General features: G+C 32.6%; 1 protein-coding gene across 1 annotated transcript; it reads left to right on the top strand.

Moving 5' to 3' along the window:
• Positions 1 to 9,328: 9,328 nt before the first annotated feature.
• Positions 9,329 to 10,802, top strand: LOC145113676 (uncharacterized). Its single transcript, XM_079049739.1, has 2 exons — positions 9,329 to 10,022; positions 10,798 to 10,802. Exons 1-2 carry the CDS (start codon positions 9,329 to 9,331, stop codon positions 10,800 to 10,802), a joined length of 699 nt encoding a protein of 232 aa, XP_078905865.1.
• The last annotated feature ends 7,521 nt before the right edge of the window (positions 10,803 to 18,323 follow it).

The following is an 18,323-nucleotide window of genomic DNA, read 5'->3' as shown; positions in this document are numbered from 1 at the left end:
ACCTTCGGACAAATAACACCACCTTAATTCCACATCCAAACAAGGAAAAGGAAATAAGATAATTCATTAATCCTAAGCCCTTCAAATCTTATTTATATATTTATACATATATAAACATGATTTTGGCAATTATAATTTGAAATATTTTATAAAACCTTTTTCAAAGAATTTAACGGAGTTTACATGACTTTGATGATTTAACATGGCTTTAAGTCATTTTGGAAGTATTTGGTAATCCTTAAAAAACATAAGGAAATCATTTGTGTGATTATTATCACATACAATTATTAACACAATTTATATTGTGTTAAACTTGTATTCCCCCCCCCCCTAAAAAGCATTTAAAAACCATTAAAAGATAAATTATAGGGGTATGAACTCACTTTGATAAGCGGTGATTTGGGCAGCGTTTCGTTTCTATAGGTGATCTTTCTCGAAGAAACCGCGAGTTTTTGATTAAAAACCGGGCTTTATGCGGGCAGCACTTCGACTGGAAAGAGGTTATCTTCTCGAGAATTCTCGAGCTTCGGGGCTTGCTTCGGGTCTTAGATACGATACCGGGGCCTTGGGGGGTCGTAAGAAAGTTTAGGGGGGTGAAATATGTGAAAAAGGGTGAAATTTGGGTGAAATCCATCAAAAATCCGAGAAGTCTCGCACCCTTTATATAGGGTGCGAGGGTGCGGTCCGAAGGGAAGAGAAGGCGACACGTGTTCGGACAGGTGGCGTGGGGATGGACTTCGGTTCGGACACCTGGCGAGGCGAAGGCGAGTCAGCAGACACGCCTCAGAAGGAGAAGCGAGGAGGGTGGCCGCCTCGTATGCGTGTCGGACCAGGAGAGGACCGGACTTCGGTCCAATCAAGAGGCGCCTATGACGACTTCGGACCAATCAGTGGGTGACACGCGAGACTGCGGTCCAATCAGCAGCGAACACGTGTCCCATACGTGGAAGCCTCGCATGCGAGGGTGACGTGGCTGAAGAGGGTCCATGCGATTTTTCTCGGTTTTCTAGTTTTTTCGATTTTTGTGCCAAAAACTTGCGAAATTCATCACTTTCGCATACGAGCTCCGTTTTTGGCGTTCTTTATATGCACGCGTAGGTAAAATTATACTCTACGACTTTTGTTTAGACTTCGTCGGCTAATTTTGACTTTATTTTTAATATTATTATTTTTAACAGACCGGGACAGGAAATCCGTTAAAAATTCATAACTTCTTCATCCGACGTCCGTTTTTGTCTGTCTTTTTACCGTTGTACTACTTTTGACGAGACCTTCAATTCTCGTTTAAGTTGTGTCGGCTAAATATCTATCGATTTATATTTCGAATTTTTAGTTGTCTACTGCTAAACCGAAACTTAGAAAAATCATAATTTCCTCATACGAAGTCAGATTTTTACGTTCTTTTTATGAACGTTCTCGATTTAACATATTCTACAACTTTCATTTAGATTGTTAAGGCTAAAAAGCCTTTTATCGAAAATTCACTTTTTACACTGAACAGTGTTTTGCCGGTTTTGTCGCGGATTTTCGATTGGTCATAACTTCTTCGTTATAACTCGGATTTCAGTGTTCTTTATATTTTTGGAAACCTTGTTACAATCTCTACCACTTTGTTCATCCCAATTTCGATTATTGATCAATTTATTTTTGACCTAAATTTGACTGGTGTCACACCATACGACCAAACGGGTTGACCTTGGTCGATCCCTTTCGATTAGGAAGAGAAAAAATTTCTTGATCACAAATGTTACCATTATCAATGTCCATGGAAACCGTGGAATTAGACCGTACAAGTATTTCTGCTTTAATTGTGTTCCTAAGCATTTCTGCTTCAGCAACTATCAACATATAGGTCAGATCACTTAAGGTCACATCGAGATTCCTCATATGAAAGTTCTTAACAAACTAACCATATGACTAAAGAAGCGAGATAAGAACCAAATCAATGGCTTTCTCCTTTGGGAATATGACACCCATCCTTTCCAATTTGTCAATGTACGATTTCTTTTCAGAACATGCGTACATAGAATTTCCATCTTTGTGTTTACATGCCATTAGGGCTTGAGTTGTTTCATATTTCTAAACTCGAGGAAAACGTGACGTGGGAGAATTACATGAGAAGGAGGTTGAAGGGTTAAATGAGGATGATGTTCAATTCCACCATTTACTAAGGAAGGGAAAACAATTTCACCTTGACTCGAATCTGGAAGACCATCTCCAGAAGATTGAGGAAAAACATTTACATAAGAACGAGGAAGACCATCATTGTCTTGATTAGACATCAAAAATTTAGGATAATAGAGAATTCAAGTTAGTTGATTTTAATCCTTAATTATTAACCCATAAATTTAAATTAAGGCAAGGTTCCATATTTTCGATTCAACTTTTGAAGAGGGATGTCGTAATCAAATTCAAATCTAATTTAGGTAGGTAGAGTCATCTCACCAATTTCAATCTCATGAAACTCCTAGATCTATGAGAATAAACCCAAGTAGGAAAGACGAATCTGGGTTTGGCCTTAGCATCAAAAGGCTTGAAAATGACGTCGACAGGAAAAGATCTGATCGATTTCAAGGACTCAGTGACGTTATCATCAAAACAACAAGTCCCATCGTAAGATAAGATCTTTTGATCGAGGAAGTCCTCGTCGGGAAGAGTAAGGATGCTCGAGCGAGAACGAAGTGCCTTTTTACCCATGATCATCAAGCAAGAAAAATGAGAAGAAAGGAACAAGAAATTGACCTTTAATATAATCGATAATGCTTGAAAGAGAGTTAAAAGAAGTAATAGAAGATTGATAACCATTAGACCTTATTAATGTGGATCACAGATGATAGAGAAGAGATTTGACAACATAATCATATATTTTGAACCAATACAAGTCTATCCGTTAGAGTTTGAATTTCAAATCCTTTATTTCCAATTTAGTAAATTATACACTTTAAATACTTGGAAATAATTCAAATATTTTGCATGTATAATTTGGGGGGAATTATTAGGGTCAAGATCATCAATCCTATCCAGGATCTCGGATCTCAAAGATATCTAAGTATCCTTAAACCTATCAAGGATCTTTAATCTTAAAAGAGTCTCAGGATCCTGAACATACATCAGGATCCTGAACATCGCCATTTTTATTTCCTAACAAGTTTAACGACTATATTTCTTGTTTATTTCTCACATGTGCAAAAATGGTCAACATAAAACTCATTATCAACGAAAAACGTTCCAACCAAGCTTAAAACCCGAGAATCCAAAGTTAAAGCACATTGCAAATACCAGTTCAACAGGATCCCAGAAATATCGGGGTTTTAGTAACTTAACATAGACTATAAATACACTTGTAAATGACACACAACAGACACAATCTTCATACCCCTTAGGCACCTTAAGTTACTGAAACACTTGTATCCGTATCTTCATCATTTTTCCTGTAATTTTCATCCAAATCAATAAAATCAAACAAGGCAGGTGATTATTACCACCTCCCAAGATTTTATGGCGGAGATCCTATCAAGGATCAAAGTTTTTCCTTCTAAACCACTTGTGCAACATTATTTTATATTTCGTTAATCACTTCACCTACAACACCACAACCTCTCATACAATTTGGTTGATTTTAATTTTGTTGATTTTTACCTATATATATATATATATATATATATATATATATATATATATATATATATATATATATATATATATATATATATATATATATATATATATATATATATATATATATATATATATATATATATATATGGGTGACATCGGTTGAAAACTCATAGTTCCCCAGAACCTGAGAACTAAACGTGGAGCGTTAGATCAAAATTAACTCGTTAAGTACATGATCGTAATGTTACCGATCTCATTTAATGATTATTTTTTTGTGTTATTGGACACAATTAACATAATAAATCAAATTTCGGATTTTTTTTTAAATAATTTTTGATTTTTTTTAAATGGAGATTATTTAATTTTTTTGAGAAAACATGAATTTTTAAAAAAATTTGAAAAAAAGTAATTTAAAAAAAACTGCTTTTCAAAAAAAAATGCAATTTTTCCAAAAAAAAACGGCAATTTAAAAAAAAATTGCATTTTTTTTTCAAAAAAAAACTACAATTTTTTCAAAAAAAAAAAACTCCAATTTTTTTTTAAAAAAAACTGCATTTTTTGAAAAAGTAAATTTTTAAAAATCAGTAAATTTAAAAAAACCTAGAATATTTAAAAAAAAACCTAATTCTTTTTAACAAAAAAAATCAACGTTTTAGGTGCATATATGCATATTTCTTATACTATAATATTCGTAATTAAATCATAAAAAATCTTATTTTTATTAATCAATCTATAAACATAATGGTACAAGTATTTTGTTCGATACAAAACAAAATATAAAAAATAAAAAAAGCTACAAAGATTCACAATGTTATCATTTTTTCATATCAAGATTTCCATATTTTCTTCAATTTATCACTTTTTGCATCTTCAAAATTTTCCACAAATTCTTTCAAATCTACAAAAAAAAGATTAATGCAAGAACACTCACAAAAATGCATATGTATATATCATGTAAGATATATGCATGTGTGCATTTAGACGTAATTCATATGTGATTCACTTGTGACTTACATATGAATTACGTGTGATTCATATGGGAATTGCATGTAATTTATATGTGAATCACATGCGATTTATATGTGAATCACATGTGATTTATATGTGAATCACATGTAATTCATATTTGATTCACTTATGAATTACATGTGATTCATATGTGACTTACATGTGACTTATATGTGAATCACATGTGATTTATATGTGAATCACATGTAATTTATATTTCATATGTGATTCACTAGTGAATTACATGTGATTCATATGTGAATTACATGTTATTTATATGTGAATCACATGTGATTTACATGTGAATCACATGTGATTTACATGTGAATCACATGTAATTCATATGTGATTCACTTGTGAATTACATGAGATTCATATGTAAATTACATGTGATTTATATGTGAATCACATGTGATTTATATGTGAATCAAATGTAATTCATATGTGATTCGTATGTGAATTACATGTTATTTATATGTGAATTACATGTGATTTATATATGAATCACATGTGATCTATATGTGAATCACATATAATTCATATGTGATTCACTTATGAATTACATGTGATTTATATGTGAATCACATGTGATTTATATGTGAATCACATATGATTCATATGTGAATTACATGTGATTTTTATCGATCGGACATGTAATGTAACTAACCGTCTAGGTTACTGTAAAGGAATTACATGTGATTCAAGAACAATAATTAATCAATAAAAAAGGAACAATTTTTAGTAACTTTTTTTAATTCTTTTTTAAGAAATGAATTTTTTTAGTCAACTTGAAAGTTACCCGCATTTTGGTTTTGAATCATAAATAGCTAATAGTTAAAGACATAAATATACTTTAGACATACATATTTGGTCTGTAATTTGCAATCACAAAATAAACAAAGTGTATCTAGTTGTACTTGTGCCTTCTGGGATGGTGTAATCCAACATCATATATTTGTTCGTAGTAGGCACATACTACTTGCCTGAGTTAGAAACTCATCAAGCCTTCTAGCTAGTCTGATAATACTCCCTCAAAGATATCAGTCATTTGTATAACTTCAGAAAATGATGATCCCTGGAATAATATAAAACCAACGATTATAATAAATTAATATAGTCTTGTTATAGTAAATAAAACGATAATTTATTAAAATAGATTTGTGTTATATCTTACTTTTGACCAACAATAAATGACATCCATCAAGAAGGGTCTAACTGCTGCCTCCACATACTCATCCATATTTACTTCCAATTTGCATTCATTTTGTATCTACAAAATTCTAAATAATTTTAGTTTCATGATCAATAACTCCAAAGTTTGAGAGAAACTGAATCACCTCTGCTATTGTCATTTCTTGCATTTGACCTAATAAAATATACTCAAATTCTGGAAGAGTGTTAAGTTTGTCATACGGAGTGGTGATAAAGGAATAGCCTGGCTTTTTCAAATGTTAATCATCATCAACAAAGGATGAATATAAAACAGAGCATACAGATACAATAAGTGAGTTGAGATGTACACAAGAGTACAATACTACAATTAAATATGTAATATGACCAATCAAGATGTACACAAAAGAAAAATAGATAAATAAAATACAGCAAGTTGAGAAGGAAATCACAGAATAAGATTAAATAATCTCATCATGAAACAATGATTCTTTATATCAATGCAGAAAAAGTTAAAGCACACTTGGTAATATGTTGCTTGTGCAAGCATCTTAAAAGTATTGGCAATAAGATCTTCATTCAAAGGTGATTGCTCACTGATAATCAGAAGGATAGACTTCCTGAAATCTTCAATCTAATAGCAAGTTTAAAAGGAAAGGAAAGTACCTGGAAATTGTTGATAAGCAGCAATGCATAACATAACACATCAGTAGTGACATGTCATTCATATTCCAAAGAATAATGCACCTGAATCCTATCTAGATGACAAATACACTGAATAGATACACTTCCAATACCAACCTCAATTTACCACCCATAAATAGTAACAATAACAGTGCAGTATGAACTAAAGATAATAATTGCAACCTAGAGGATATAAATATAGTGTAGGATTGAATTAAAAAATACCAACCTAGTAAACTTTTTCTGTTTCAAGATTATTTCAAGCTCCGATATCAAAGTGGCAGCAGAAATGCTAGCATAATTTCCAACTTGAACTCCAGTTGAATTCTGCATTTCAAGAAATCAAATATGCATCAAGGATACAATCGTTTCAAACCAAATGGTTGGATAAAGCATTGAGACGAGTACACACGAATCATGATTAATCAATTCATAAACTAAAAAGCATTACGACCAACAACAATTTAAACCAAGCCCCCTCCATAGTTGATTCTAACACAACTGCCAACATGACTCTCAATCAACCAACAAACGCGGTTTTATAAATATATGTGAAGAGACTGGAAGTGTGAAAGTATCATAGAAATTTGCCAACATTCCAATTTCAATCACCAGAAAATCACAGATGAAGAAACCCTAACTTCATTGGAGAGGTGAGGGAGTGAGGAGGACGTACTTAAGAGAGAGATTTACAAAGGATTTCAGATTCTAAATGCAAATAAAATAAATACTTACATAAATTGTTAATGATCGATGAGAATGAAGCCTAAATCATTGAAGGATTTCAGATTCAACATCAATCAGTTATAATGACTATGAAATATGGATCGATTGTGGATCCTTGTCTGAAGCCGAGAAGGAGACGATGAAGAAAGCGATATGCCGATGCAGGTGGTGGTCGATGGTTGATGTACAATCCTCCAGATTCGGCGAGGATACTATCGCCACCAACAGAGGCAAAGATGGAGCAAACGTCGTAGCCGGAGAGAGGAGGGAGACGGTGAGGACGAGTGGACAACGTACGTGAAAGAGAGGAGAGAGAGAGAGTGTGTGTGTGTGAGAGAGAGAGAGTTTTAGGGATGTGAAAATCTCATTCCCGGTTTACCCTCACGATTTTTGTCAAAAGCCCGTATACACCATTCAAGCTTTTGTTAATTACGAGATTGCCATAAAAAATCAGAGCCCTTAAAATTTTTGATCTATTGGTCCACTTTTAGTTCTCAAGTTCTCGGGAATATATGAGTTCTTAAATGATCCTTCCTCTCTCTCTCTATATATATATATATATACTCTATATATATATATATATATATATATATATATATATATATATATATAGGGCTAGGTTCTAATGTGGATGGACAATTATTGTGCGGACGTGTGGACAGTGCTATTCTATGAGAATTACTAAGAGAATAAATTGTTTAGTAATGTGAATACGTTCAACCTTACAAAAATATCGTCATTTTCATTCATTCTTATTAATTCTTATTCATTTTTGTTCTCACACATCGTTTTTCACTCATTTTCATAGAGACAGAATATGACTCAATAAACATTCTGACAGAATGAGAATAATAATAAAAAGTCTATAATAACCTTATAGATGAATTAATTAGTAAGAATGTATGATAATGACAATAGTTATGTAAGATTGAACGTATTCATATTATCAATCAACATATTGTCTTTGTCATTCTCACAGAATAACATTGTCCACACGTCCGCCCAGTAGATGTCAATCCATATTTGAACCTAGCTCTCTCTCTCTCTATATATATATATATATATATATATATATATATATATATATATATATATATATATATATATATATATATATATATGAGCGAAGATGATTGTTTTTATAATTAGAGGCTATTCTTTTAATTGGGTTGTCAATAAGGCCGGACGGTATGGACTGCGGGGAGAGGTGCAGGACGTTTCCCGCACATGGGGAACACCGCACTGTGCGTGCGGGTAGGCTAGCGCGGGAAGAGGGTGGGGGGGTAGGGATCCCGCGTTCTCACTCCTCACATGATTGGTCCGTTATTATTTTTTTTTATTGTAACGGTTGATTCCAACGGCTATATAGCCGTTAATATATATAAATTGTTTTTTTTTGTTTTTTTTCCTTTTCTTAAACTATAAATACCACAACATCCAATCATTTTTTTAACTCATATCTTATACTTCTCTCCAAAAAATATTATTCAAAATGTCATCATCTTCATCATCCGATTCGACGGCTGTAGAGGAGGCTAAGTTTATTGGTTCCGTCATGGCGAAAATGGTTGCATACTATCAAAACCGACTGGGCGAAACATCACGTGCACGATCTAAGCTAAGAAAGCCGCGGTTGCGTAGAAATCACGAAGCCGGACACGATCGCCTTATAGAAGATTATTTTGCAGATGACGCCATCTACGCTGTAAAGTTTCGGCGTCGGTTCCGGATGAGGAAGGAACTATTCTTACGTATTGTTGGCGACTTGGAAGGCCGCTTTCCATATTTCCAATGGAAAATGGATGCAAGGCGGGTAAAAGGTTTCTCTCCCGTTTAAAAATGCACGAGTGCAATTCGTCAGCTAGCATACGGCAGGGGCGCAGATAAATGGGACGAGTATTTTAGGATGTTAGAGCGTACCGTGCGGGAGTGTGTGTACAAGTTCTGCAAAGCGATCTGTTTGGTTTATGGGCAACGATATTTGTGCAAACCAACTATCAACGATATCCACCAATTGTACACGGTGCATGAAGGCAAGCATAGATTCCCTGGAATGCTAGGTAGTATCGATTGCATGCATTGAAGTTGGTCATTATGCCCCAACGCATGGCGTAGTCAGTACATGAGAGGCGACCACAAAGAGTCGACTATCATTCTAGAGGCTATCGCATCACATGATCTTTGGATATGGCATGCATTCTTTGGTCCAGCTAGTGCAAACAATGACATCTATGTGCTAGACCAGTCGCAGGCATTCAACGATATCTACCTTGGAAAGTCGCACGATGTACCTTTTCAAGCAAATGGGGTAGCATATAAGCGTGGATACTATCTTACTGACGGTATATATCCTCCCTTGTCTGTTTTTGTGAAATCGTTTACATGTCCTAACGACCAGAAAAGGAAAAAGTTTAAAGAGACGCAAGAGTCTGCTAGGAAGGATGTGGAGCGAACATTTGGTGTACTTAAGAAACGTTGGCAAGTACTAACGGTCGGGGCAAGGTTATATGAGGTGAAAAGGTTACAATACGTAATGTATGCATGTATCATATTGCATAATATGATTCTTGAAGACGAAGGAAGAACGATATGCCGGTACAACAAAAATGAAGTTTTGCCAAATGTCGAAGGAGTAGCCGTTGGTACACAAGAGTATAGGGTGAATAGAAGAGAAGTACACAACCGCGACATTCATCACGCCCTTCGTGCTGATTTGGTGGAGCACATTTATAGGGCTCATATTCAGCCTCCGTTAGAGTTTCCTCACGATGATTTGTTTGACGAATCAGACGAGGATTCTGATATGTTCGTCGAAAGTGAAGATTCGCTGAAAAAAAAATTATTCAACATATCATTTTATGATTTTTTATTTCATTTTATTAAATTTTAGATTGTGTTTAAATTCAATAATAAATGCATATCAATTTCATTAACGAATTTTCCTTCTAATTTCAAAATTACTAAATTAAATATTCATTAATTTTCTTTATTTATTTATCTAAATTATTTGTTTAAATTTAAAAGAGAAAAAAAAAACACTTTAATTTTTATAATTCAATATTTTCTCACTTTTCTTATAAATTCATAATTCTCAAACGTTTAGAATTTTGTATTTAGTTTTTCTTTTAAATAAACTCATGTAATACATGAGTTTCACACCTAGTATATATATATATATATATATATATATATATATATATATATATATATATATATATATATAGAGAGAGAGAGAGAGAGAGAGAGAGAGAAATTAAATATTCTCTTACTTTTTGTTCCTACCAATCATCATATCCATTTAAATAATGACATGTGTCACATTAGTATACTAAAATATCATTAAATTCCATTAAATGGGTATTGAATGTTATACATGTCACAATTTAATTGGGTAGGAGGATTTGTAGGAAATTATCGATTTTCTTTTATACCAGGTCAGGTCGTCAAAAATAGCATGTAATATGAATACATTATTTACTTCTACCAAAAGATCAAACATAATTGAAAGGAGTTAGTAAATTTCTTATAATTGTTTGCAACAAGAAAACATCTATAAATGAATCGTTATTAAATGAATTGTTATTGATACAGATTAATAAATAAATAAATAAATAAGTGAAAGTATTTCAAAATTTTTATTACAATTATGAATATATCAACTAAATAAATAACCAATCAACTAAAATTGACTTGGAAAATTAATGAAAACAGAAAACAGTAAAGAGTTAAAAAAAATTTCGTGATTTAAACATCAAAAATTTAACTTTTTGTTGTCAATTGCAATAGAGTGACACATTTCATCTATTTTTTAGACTTGACTTACAGGTTTTGATTTTTTTATTAATTGTAATCGCTTTATATTGATTACCTACAAACATAAGGAAGAAACATGTACCGAAAGATAGAAGGATATCAGTCGCAGGAAAAAATGGAGAAGTTGACAGTGGCTGATCGTCGTTCGGCTGAAATGGACATAAGACTGGCGGAGATGGGCGGAGATAGACAGAACATATGAGCCAGTCGGTGAAAAAAAATAATCAACATAGATCAGTAGTGAGTTAACTGAGATTACCGGCGGCAACAACAAAGAATCAACGGCGGTGGACGGAGGTTAAGGACGATGGCGCCTTCCAATGACCCAAAAAAATTGTGAATTTTATTTTTAAGGTTTTTGTTTTTTTTTTTTCTTTTCACTCTTCTTATATTATTACTTATCTTAAATAAAATATTGTCTTGTAGTTTGAATGATTAGAAATCGGTTATGTTATTTAAAGAAATGATCTTTTTTCACCTTAACCTCATAAATCATTCCTAAATATATATAAAAAATTCCAAAAAGTTGTTCCATTTTTCTGATTTATTTTGGTTAACCACAGGTGTCCATTTTGTAGTGAGTACATGTGTCCATATTAAACTTCTAATATAACTTGTAAACCAAAAAAAAAAAATTACGCACACCCTTAAAGATAAGGTTGCATCGCATATATATATATATATATATATATATATATATATATATATATATATATATATATATATATATATATATATATATATATTGTAAATAATTGGTGGTGTTGTAAATAATTGGTGGATGACATAATAATTGGTGCATGACAAATTTGTCAATATTTCTAACTAGTTACAATTATATGTTAGTAAAATTTGTAGTATAAATACCCCTCCATTGTAAAGAATGAAACACATCAAAAGTTATAAGAGATATAACTTTCATATTCTCTCTAAATATTCTTTCTTCTCAATTAAAGTTCTTATCAAAGTTTACTAGTTTGGTTTGATTTATAGTTATATTAATTACGCTTAATTCATAACACGTTATCAACACGAAAGCTCTAATCAAGGTTAGTAAACAAGTGGAAAATCACATCTATCTTAATCAATGTATGTATTACTTAGTAAAAACACTATTAATTATAAAAACCTCAATCATATTAAAATAATAATACTAATGAATTAATGAAACTTATACATTATGGACTACTAACAATTTTTATTTCTTATACTAACATTTCTTTATGTATTCTAATTTTTATACTAACATTTACATTATGCAACTAATTTTTATTTATGCAAACTAACATTTACATTATGCAACTAACTTTTATTTATGCATACTAACATTTATATTATGCTACTAACTTTTATTTGTGCATACTAACATTTAAATTATATTTATTTATACATGTCAATGTTTATTTATATTTTAGATACTCTTCATAATTTTATTTAAACATTTAGTAATATTTATTTATGTTTCTAATTAGTAAAGTTATGTATTAGTTATAAGTCTTATTACATGATTTATAAAATACATATACATATATACACAACGGGAATATATATGCAACGGTTATAAACAGCAAAAACAACGGCTATATTTTTTTACCATAAATAAACATCTTTACCCTGCTTATTTTACCCACAACAAATTTTTCTCTCTTGTATCAAATAAATCAATTTCAAGAAATCAAGCTTCAAGATGATTCATCCTTTTGTGATAATCATGACTATAATAGTCATGTTACTTTTCATCCTAATCCTTAACATCGAAGATAATATGGAATTTCATCTACTTTTAGGCTTGTATGCAATGTTAGCTTTACCGCTTCTTTTTTGTGTAATATTTATTGAAATAAATGGATTTTAATTTTAATTTTTATTTTGTTTAAAATTTATAGTTACATTATGTCCAACATTGCAAAGCTCGAGTTTGCAGCACTTGAAGTTAGTGGGAAAAACTATGTGCCATGGATGATAGATGTAAAAATGCATCTTGAATCCATGGGTATCTCAAATACTATATATGAATTTAATAATTGCTTGGCACAAGACAAAGCAAAAGCACAAGTTTTCCTTCGTAAGCATATTGATGAAGTGTTGAGATTTGAATATCTTGATGTTACTGATCCAAGTATTCTCTGGAATCTTTTGAAAGAAAGATTTGATCATCAAAAGGAAGTTATACTTCCAAATGCTAGAGATGAATGGAGAACACTAAGGTTTCAAGACTTCAAGAAAGTAAATGAATACAACTCAGCTTTGTTCAGAATATGTTCACAACTCAAGTATTGTGGACAAGAGGTTACTGATGAAGATATGTTGGAGAAAACTTACTCAACATTTCATGCAACAAACATTACTTTGATGCAACAATATCGAATGCAAAAGTTCACAAGATATTCTGAACTGAATGCATGTCTGCTCGTTGCAGAGCAAAACAATGAACTCTTAATGAAAAACCATGAATCTCGTCTAACGGGATCAGTAGCACTTCCTGAAGCAAATGCTATAAATATTGATGGTCATCGAAACAATACACGTGGACGAGGGCGAGGTCGTGGTCGAGGGCGAGGTCGTGGCTATTTTAATCGAAACCAAAGCCAAAATCAGAACCATAATTCTGGTCGTGGACAAGGTAATAATCGTGGTCGTGGCCAAAAAAGAAATAATTACCAATATTCACAAAGAAACAATGTCCACACACAAGATAAGGCCAAAGTGGCAAGGCATGACACTGGGACATCACAAAAATCTGATGGTTCATGTTATAGATATGGTAGCACAGGCTATTGGTCAAGGACCTGTCGCACACCTGCACATATTTGTCAACTTTATCAAGAGTCCATTAAAGGAAAAGGAAAAGAAGCAAACCTCATTGATAATGTTGAATTCACTCCGCTAAATGTTGCTGATTTCTGTAATGACATGGAAGACATAAACTAAAAAAAAATCTATTATTGTTCTAGTAAAACTGTTTTTCCTTCGTTTGTTTTTCATGTAATGTCTTTCCTACAATAAATGAGCTTTCTTTTTAATAATAATTATGATTATGTTTATTCACTTATTATTCCTTTTATATGTGAAGTTTAATATGAGTCCAACTAGAGCACAACACCAAGAAAAGATTGTAGATCTTTGTATAGCAGATAGTGGTAGTACACATACTATTCTGAAATCAAAGAAATATTTTTCAGAATTAGTACCAACAAAAACAGTCATACATACAATATCAGGTCCTGCAGACTTGATAGAGGGAACCGGGAAAGCCCATTTTATATTACCAAATGGTACAAGCTTTTGTATAGAAAATGCCTTATTTTCTCCAAAGTCTAGTAGAAACTTATTAAGTTTCAATGACATATATTTCAAAGGTTATGACACAAAAACTGTGACCATTGATAATAAGAAATATATGTATATTATAGACAAAAACCATGTGCTTGAAAAACTACCAACACTTGATTCTGGTCTGCATTATACATATATACATATGATTGAATCAAATATGGTAGTAGAAGGAAAACATTGTGATCCTGGGACATTCAGTTTATGGCATGATAGGTTGGGCCACCCAAGATTAACAATGATGCGAAGGATAATTGAGAATACACACGGGCATCCATTGAAGGACCAAAAGTTTCCTCAATCCAATAGCATAAAACCATGTGCATCTTGTTCCCTTGGAAAGTTAATTATAAAACATTCTCCAATGAAAGTTGAAAGGGAGTCACCTAGATTTCTAGAAAGAATTCAAGGTGATATATGTGGACCGATTCACCCACCATCTGGACCATTTAGATACTTTACGGTCTTAATAGATGCATCCAGCAAATGGTCTCATGTTTGCCTATTATCAACTCGTAATATGACATTTGCAAAGTTTCTTGCCCAAATTATTAAATTAAGGGCACATTTCCCTGATTATACTATCAAAAGAGTGAGACTTGATAATGCTGGTGAATTTACTTCACAAGCATTTAATGACTATTGTATGTCTGTAGGAATTGTTGTTGAGCATCCAGTTGCTCATGTACACACACAAAATGGTTTAGCTGAATCACTGATTAAACGTCTCCAGCTAATAGCTAGACCATTGATAATGAGGATCAAACTTCCTGTTTCTGTTTGGGGCCATGCAATCTTACATGCTGGATCATTGATACGCATAAGACCAAGTTCATATCATGTATATTCTCCACTACAACTTGCTTTCGGTCAAGAGCCAAATATATCCCATTTGAGAATTTTTGGGTGTGCAGTATATGTCCCTATTGCACCACCTCAACGGACAAAAATGGGTCCTCAAAGAAGGTTGGGAATATATGTTGGTTATGAGTCAGCCTCTATTATAAGATATCCTGAACCATTAACATGTGATGTTTTCACAGCACACCTAGCAAATTGTCAATTTGATGAGGCAAATTTCCCATCATTAGGTGGAGAAAAGAAGATTCTGGAAAAGGATGTATCATGGCATGAGCCTACTTTATCATATCTTGACCCTCACACAAAGCAATATGACATGGAAGTTCAAAAGATAATGCATTTCCAAGAAATGGCAAATCAATTACCTGATGCATTTACTGACACAAAAAGGGTGACTAAATCATATATACCAGCTGTCAATGTTCCAGCTCGAATTGACATTCCACATGGACAATCTAATGATAAAGTCACTCAAGAGTCTAAAACACGCCTGAAGTGTGGAAGGCCATTTGGTTCTAAGGATAAGAACCCACGAAAAAGAAGAGGAGCAGAAAATGCACTAGATCACGATGAAAGTGTTCCTGGAGAAACATGAATTATTCAAATTCCCCCAGGAAAGGAGGATGATGCATTAAATTATGGTCAGACAAATAGAATATGTGACCAAAATGAAACTGACAATATAGGTGCAATATTTTCTTATTCAGTTGCATGTGATATTATGAATGATGATCCCGAACCACAATCTGTCATTGAATGTCAAAGAAGAAATGATTGGCTAAATGGAAGGAAGCTATGCAAGTTGAATTAAATTCTCTTAACAAGAGAAAGGTTTTTGGAAACATTATCCTCACACCTGAAGTTGTGAAACAATTAGGATATAGATGGATCTTCGTATGAAAAAGAAATGAGAAAGTCGAAATTGTAAGATACAAGGCCAGGCTTGTTGCTCAAGGTTTTTCTCAAAGACCTGGAATTGATTATGAAGAAACTTATTCACCGGTAATGGATGCAACCACTTTCAGATATTTAATCAGCTTGGCAGTATCTAAAAATTTAGAGATGCGTCTTATGGATGTTGTTACAGCTTACTTGTATGGATCACTTGATAGTGATATCTATATGAAAATCCCTGAAGGATTTAAAATGCCTGAAGCGTTAAGTGCAAAACCCAAAGAAATGTATTCTATAAAATTACAAAGATCTTTGTATGGGTTAAAACAATCTGGGCGCATGTGGTACAATCGTTTGAGCGATTATTTGACAAGTAAAGGTTATAAAAATAACACTATTTTTCCATGTGTATTTATTAAGAAAACAACATCTGGATATGTGATCATAGCAGTCTATGTTGATGATCTAAACATCATTGGAACGAATAAAGAAATCCTTGAAGTGATTGAACTTTTAAAGAAAGAATTTGAAATGAAAGATCTTGGAAAAACCAAATATTGTCTTGGTTTACAGATTGAGCATATGCCTAATGGAATACTTGTGCATCAATCAAATTACACAGAAAGAGTCTTGAAACGTTTCAATATGGAAAATGCAAATTCTTTAAGCACTCCAATGGTTGTTAGATCATTAAATATTGACAAGGATCCATTTCGTCCATGTGAAGAAAATGAAGAAGTCCTTGGTTCAGAAGTACCATATCTAAATGCAATTGGAGCTCTTATGTATCTTACCAATTGTACTAGACCTGACATTTCTTTTGCTGTAAACTTGCTAGCAAGATTTAGTTCAGCCCCAACAAAAAGACATTGGAATGGAATCAAACATATTTTTCGATACCTTCGAGGAACTAGTGATTTAGGGTTATTTTACCCTAACAATTCAAAACAAGGCTTGTTTGGTTATGCAGATGCAGGTTATTTGTCTGATCCTCATAAAGCTAGATCTCAAACTGGATATGTATTCATGAATGGAGGTACTGCAATTTCCTGGCATTCTCAAAAGCAAACACTTTTTGCCACGTCCTCAAATCATGCTGAAGTAATTGCACTAAATGAAGCTAGTAGAGAATGTACATGGTTAAGATCGATGACACAACTAGTTTTAACTTCATGTGGACTTGAAAATGATATATGTCCAACTTTAATTTATGAAGATAACTCAGCATGTGTCACTCAAATGAAAGAGGGATATATCAAGAGCGACAGGACAAAACATATACCTCCAAAGTTTTTTGAGTACACTCAAGAGCTTATAAAGAACCATCAAGTTGAAATCAAATATGTTCAATCCAGTAACAATGCAGCAGACCTTTTTACGAAGGCACTTCCTACTGCAATCTTCAGGAAACATGTCCATGGCATCAGAATGCGACATGTGCATAGAATATAATGTGACGAATGTCTAAATAAGGGGGGGTCAACTATACACTGCACTCTTTTTCCCTTCGCTAAAGTTTTTTTCCCACTGGGTTTTCTTTAGCAAGGTTTTTAATGAGGCAGTACGTCAAAGTTGAATGCTAAAATGATGTCATCCAAGGGGGAGTGTTGTAAATAATTGGTGGTGTTGTAAATAATTGGTGGATGACATAATAATTGGTGCATGGAAAATTTGTCAACATTTCTAACTAGTTACAATTATATGTTAGTAAAATTTGTAGTATAAATACCCCTCCATTGTTAAGAATGAAACACACCAAAAGTTATAAGAGATATAACTTTCATATTCTCTCTAAATATTCTTTCTTCTCAATTAAAGTTCTTATCAAAGTTTACTAGTTTGGTTTGATTTATAGTTACATTAATTACGCTTAATTCATAACTATATATATATATATATATATATATATATATATATATGTATATATATATATATATATATATATATATATATATATATATATATCAATCAGAGCCAAGAAAAGTTTTTGGGGTGGTTATGCATGATATATTTATTTCAAATTTATTTAATTTGGGTTTAATATTCTTTAAGAAATTTATAAGTTTTAATAAGTATGATTCAGAGACAAGACCAGTGATTGGTTGGATTAGCGTAAAACGCGCAGATAAGGACGTAAGTCACGGTGCCGGACCACAATCATCGTCGGGCCGATTCGCCTCTGTTCATCGTTATTAAAACAAGTAAATTTTCTTATA

Source organism: Lactuca virosa, chromosome 5 (genome assembly GCF_052849685.1).
Source record: "Lactuca virosa cultivar CGN04683 chromosome 5, Lactuca_virosa_CGN04683_v6, whole genome shotgun sequence".
NCBI lineage: Eukaryota > Viridiplantae > Streptophyta > Magnoliopsida > Asterales > Asteraceae > Lactuca > Lactuca virosa.
This window is presented reverse-complemented; position numbering and strand designations above follow the sequence as displayed.

Bases quoted from the DNA above. Each gene is read 5' to 3' on its own strand.
- LOC145113676 (XM_079049739.1), top strand. From the start codon at position 9,329: ATGAGAGGCGACCACAAAGAGTCGACTATCATTCTAGAGGCTATCGCA.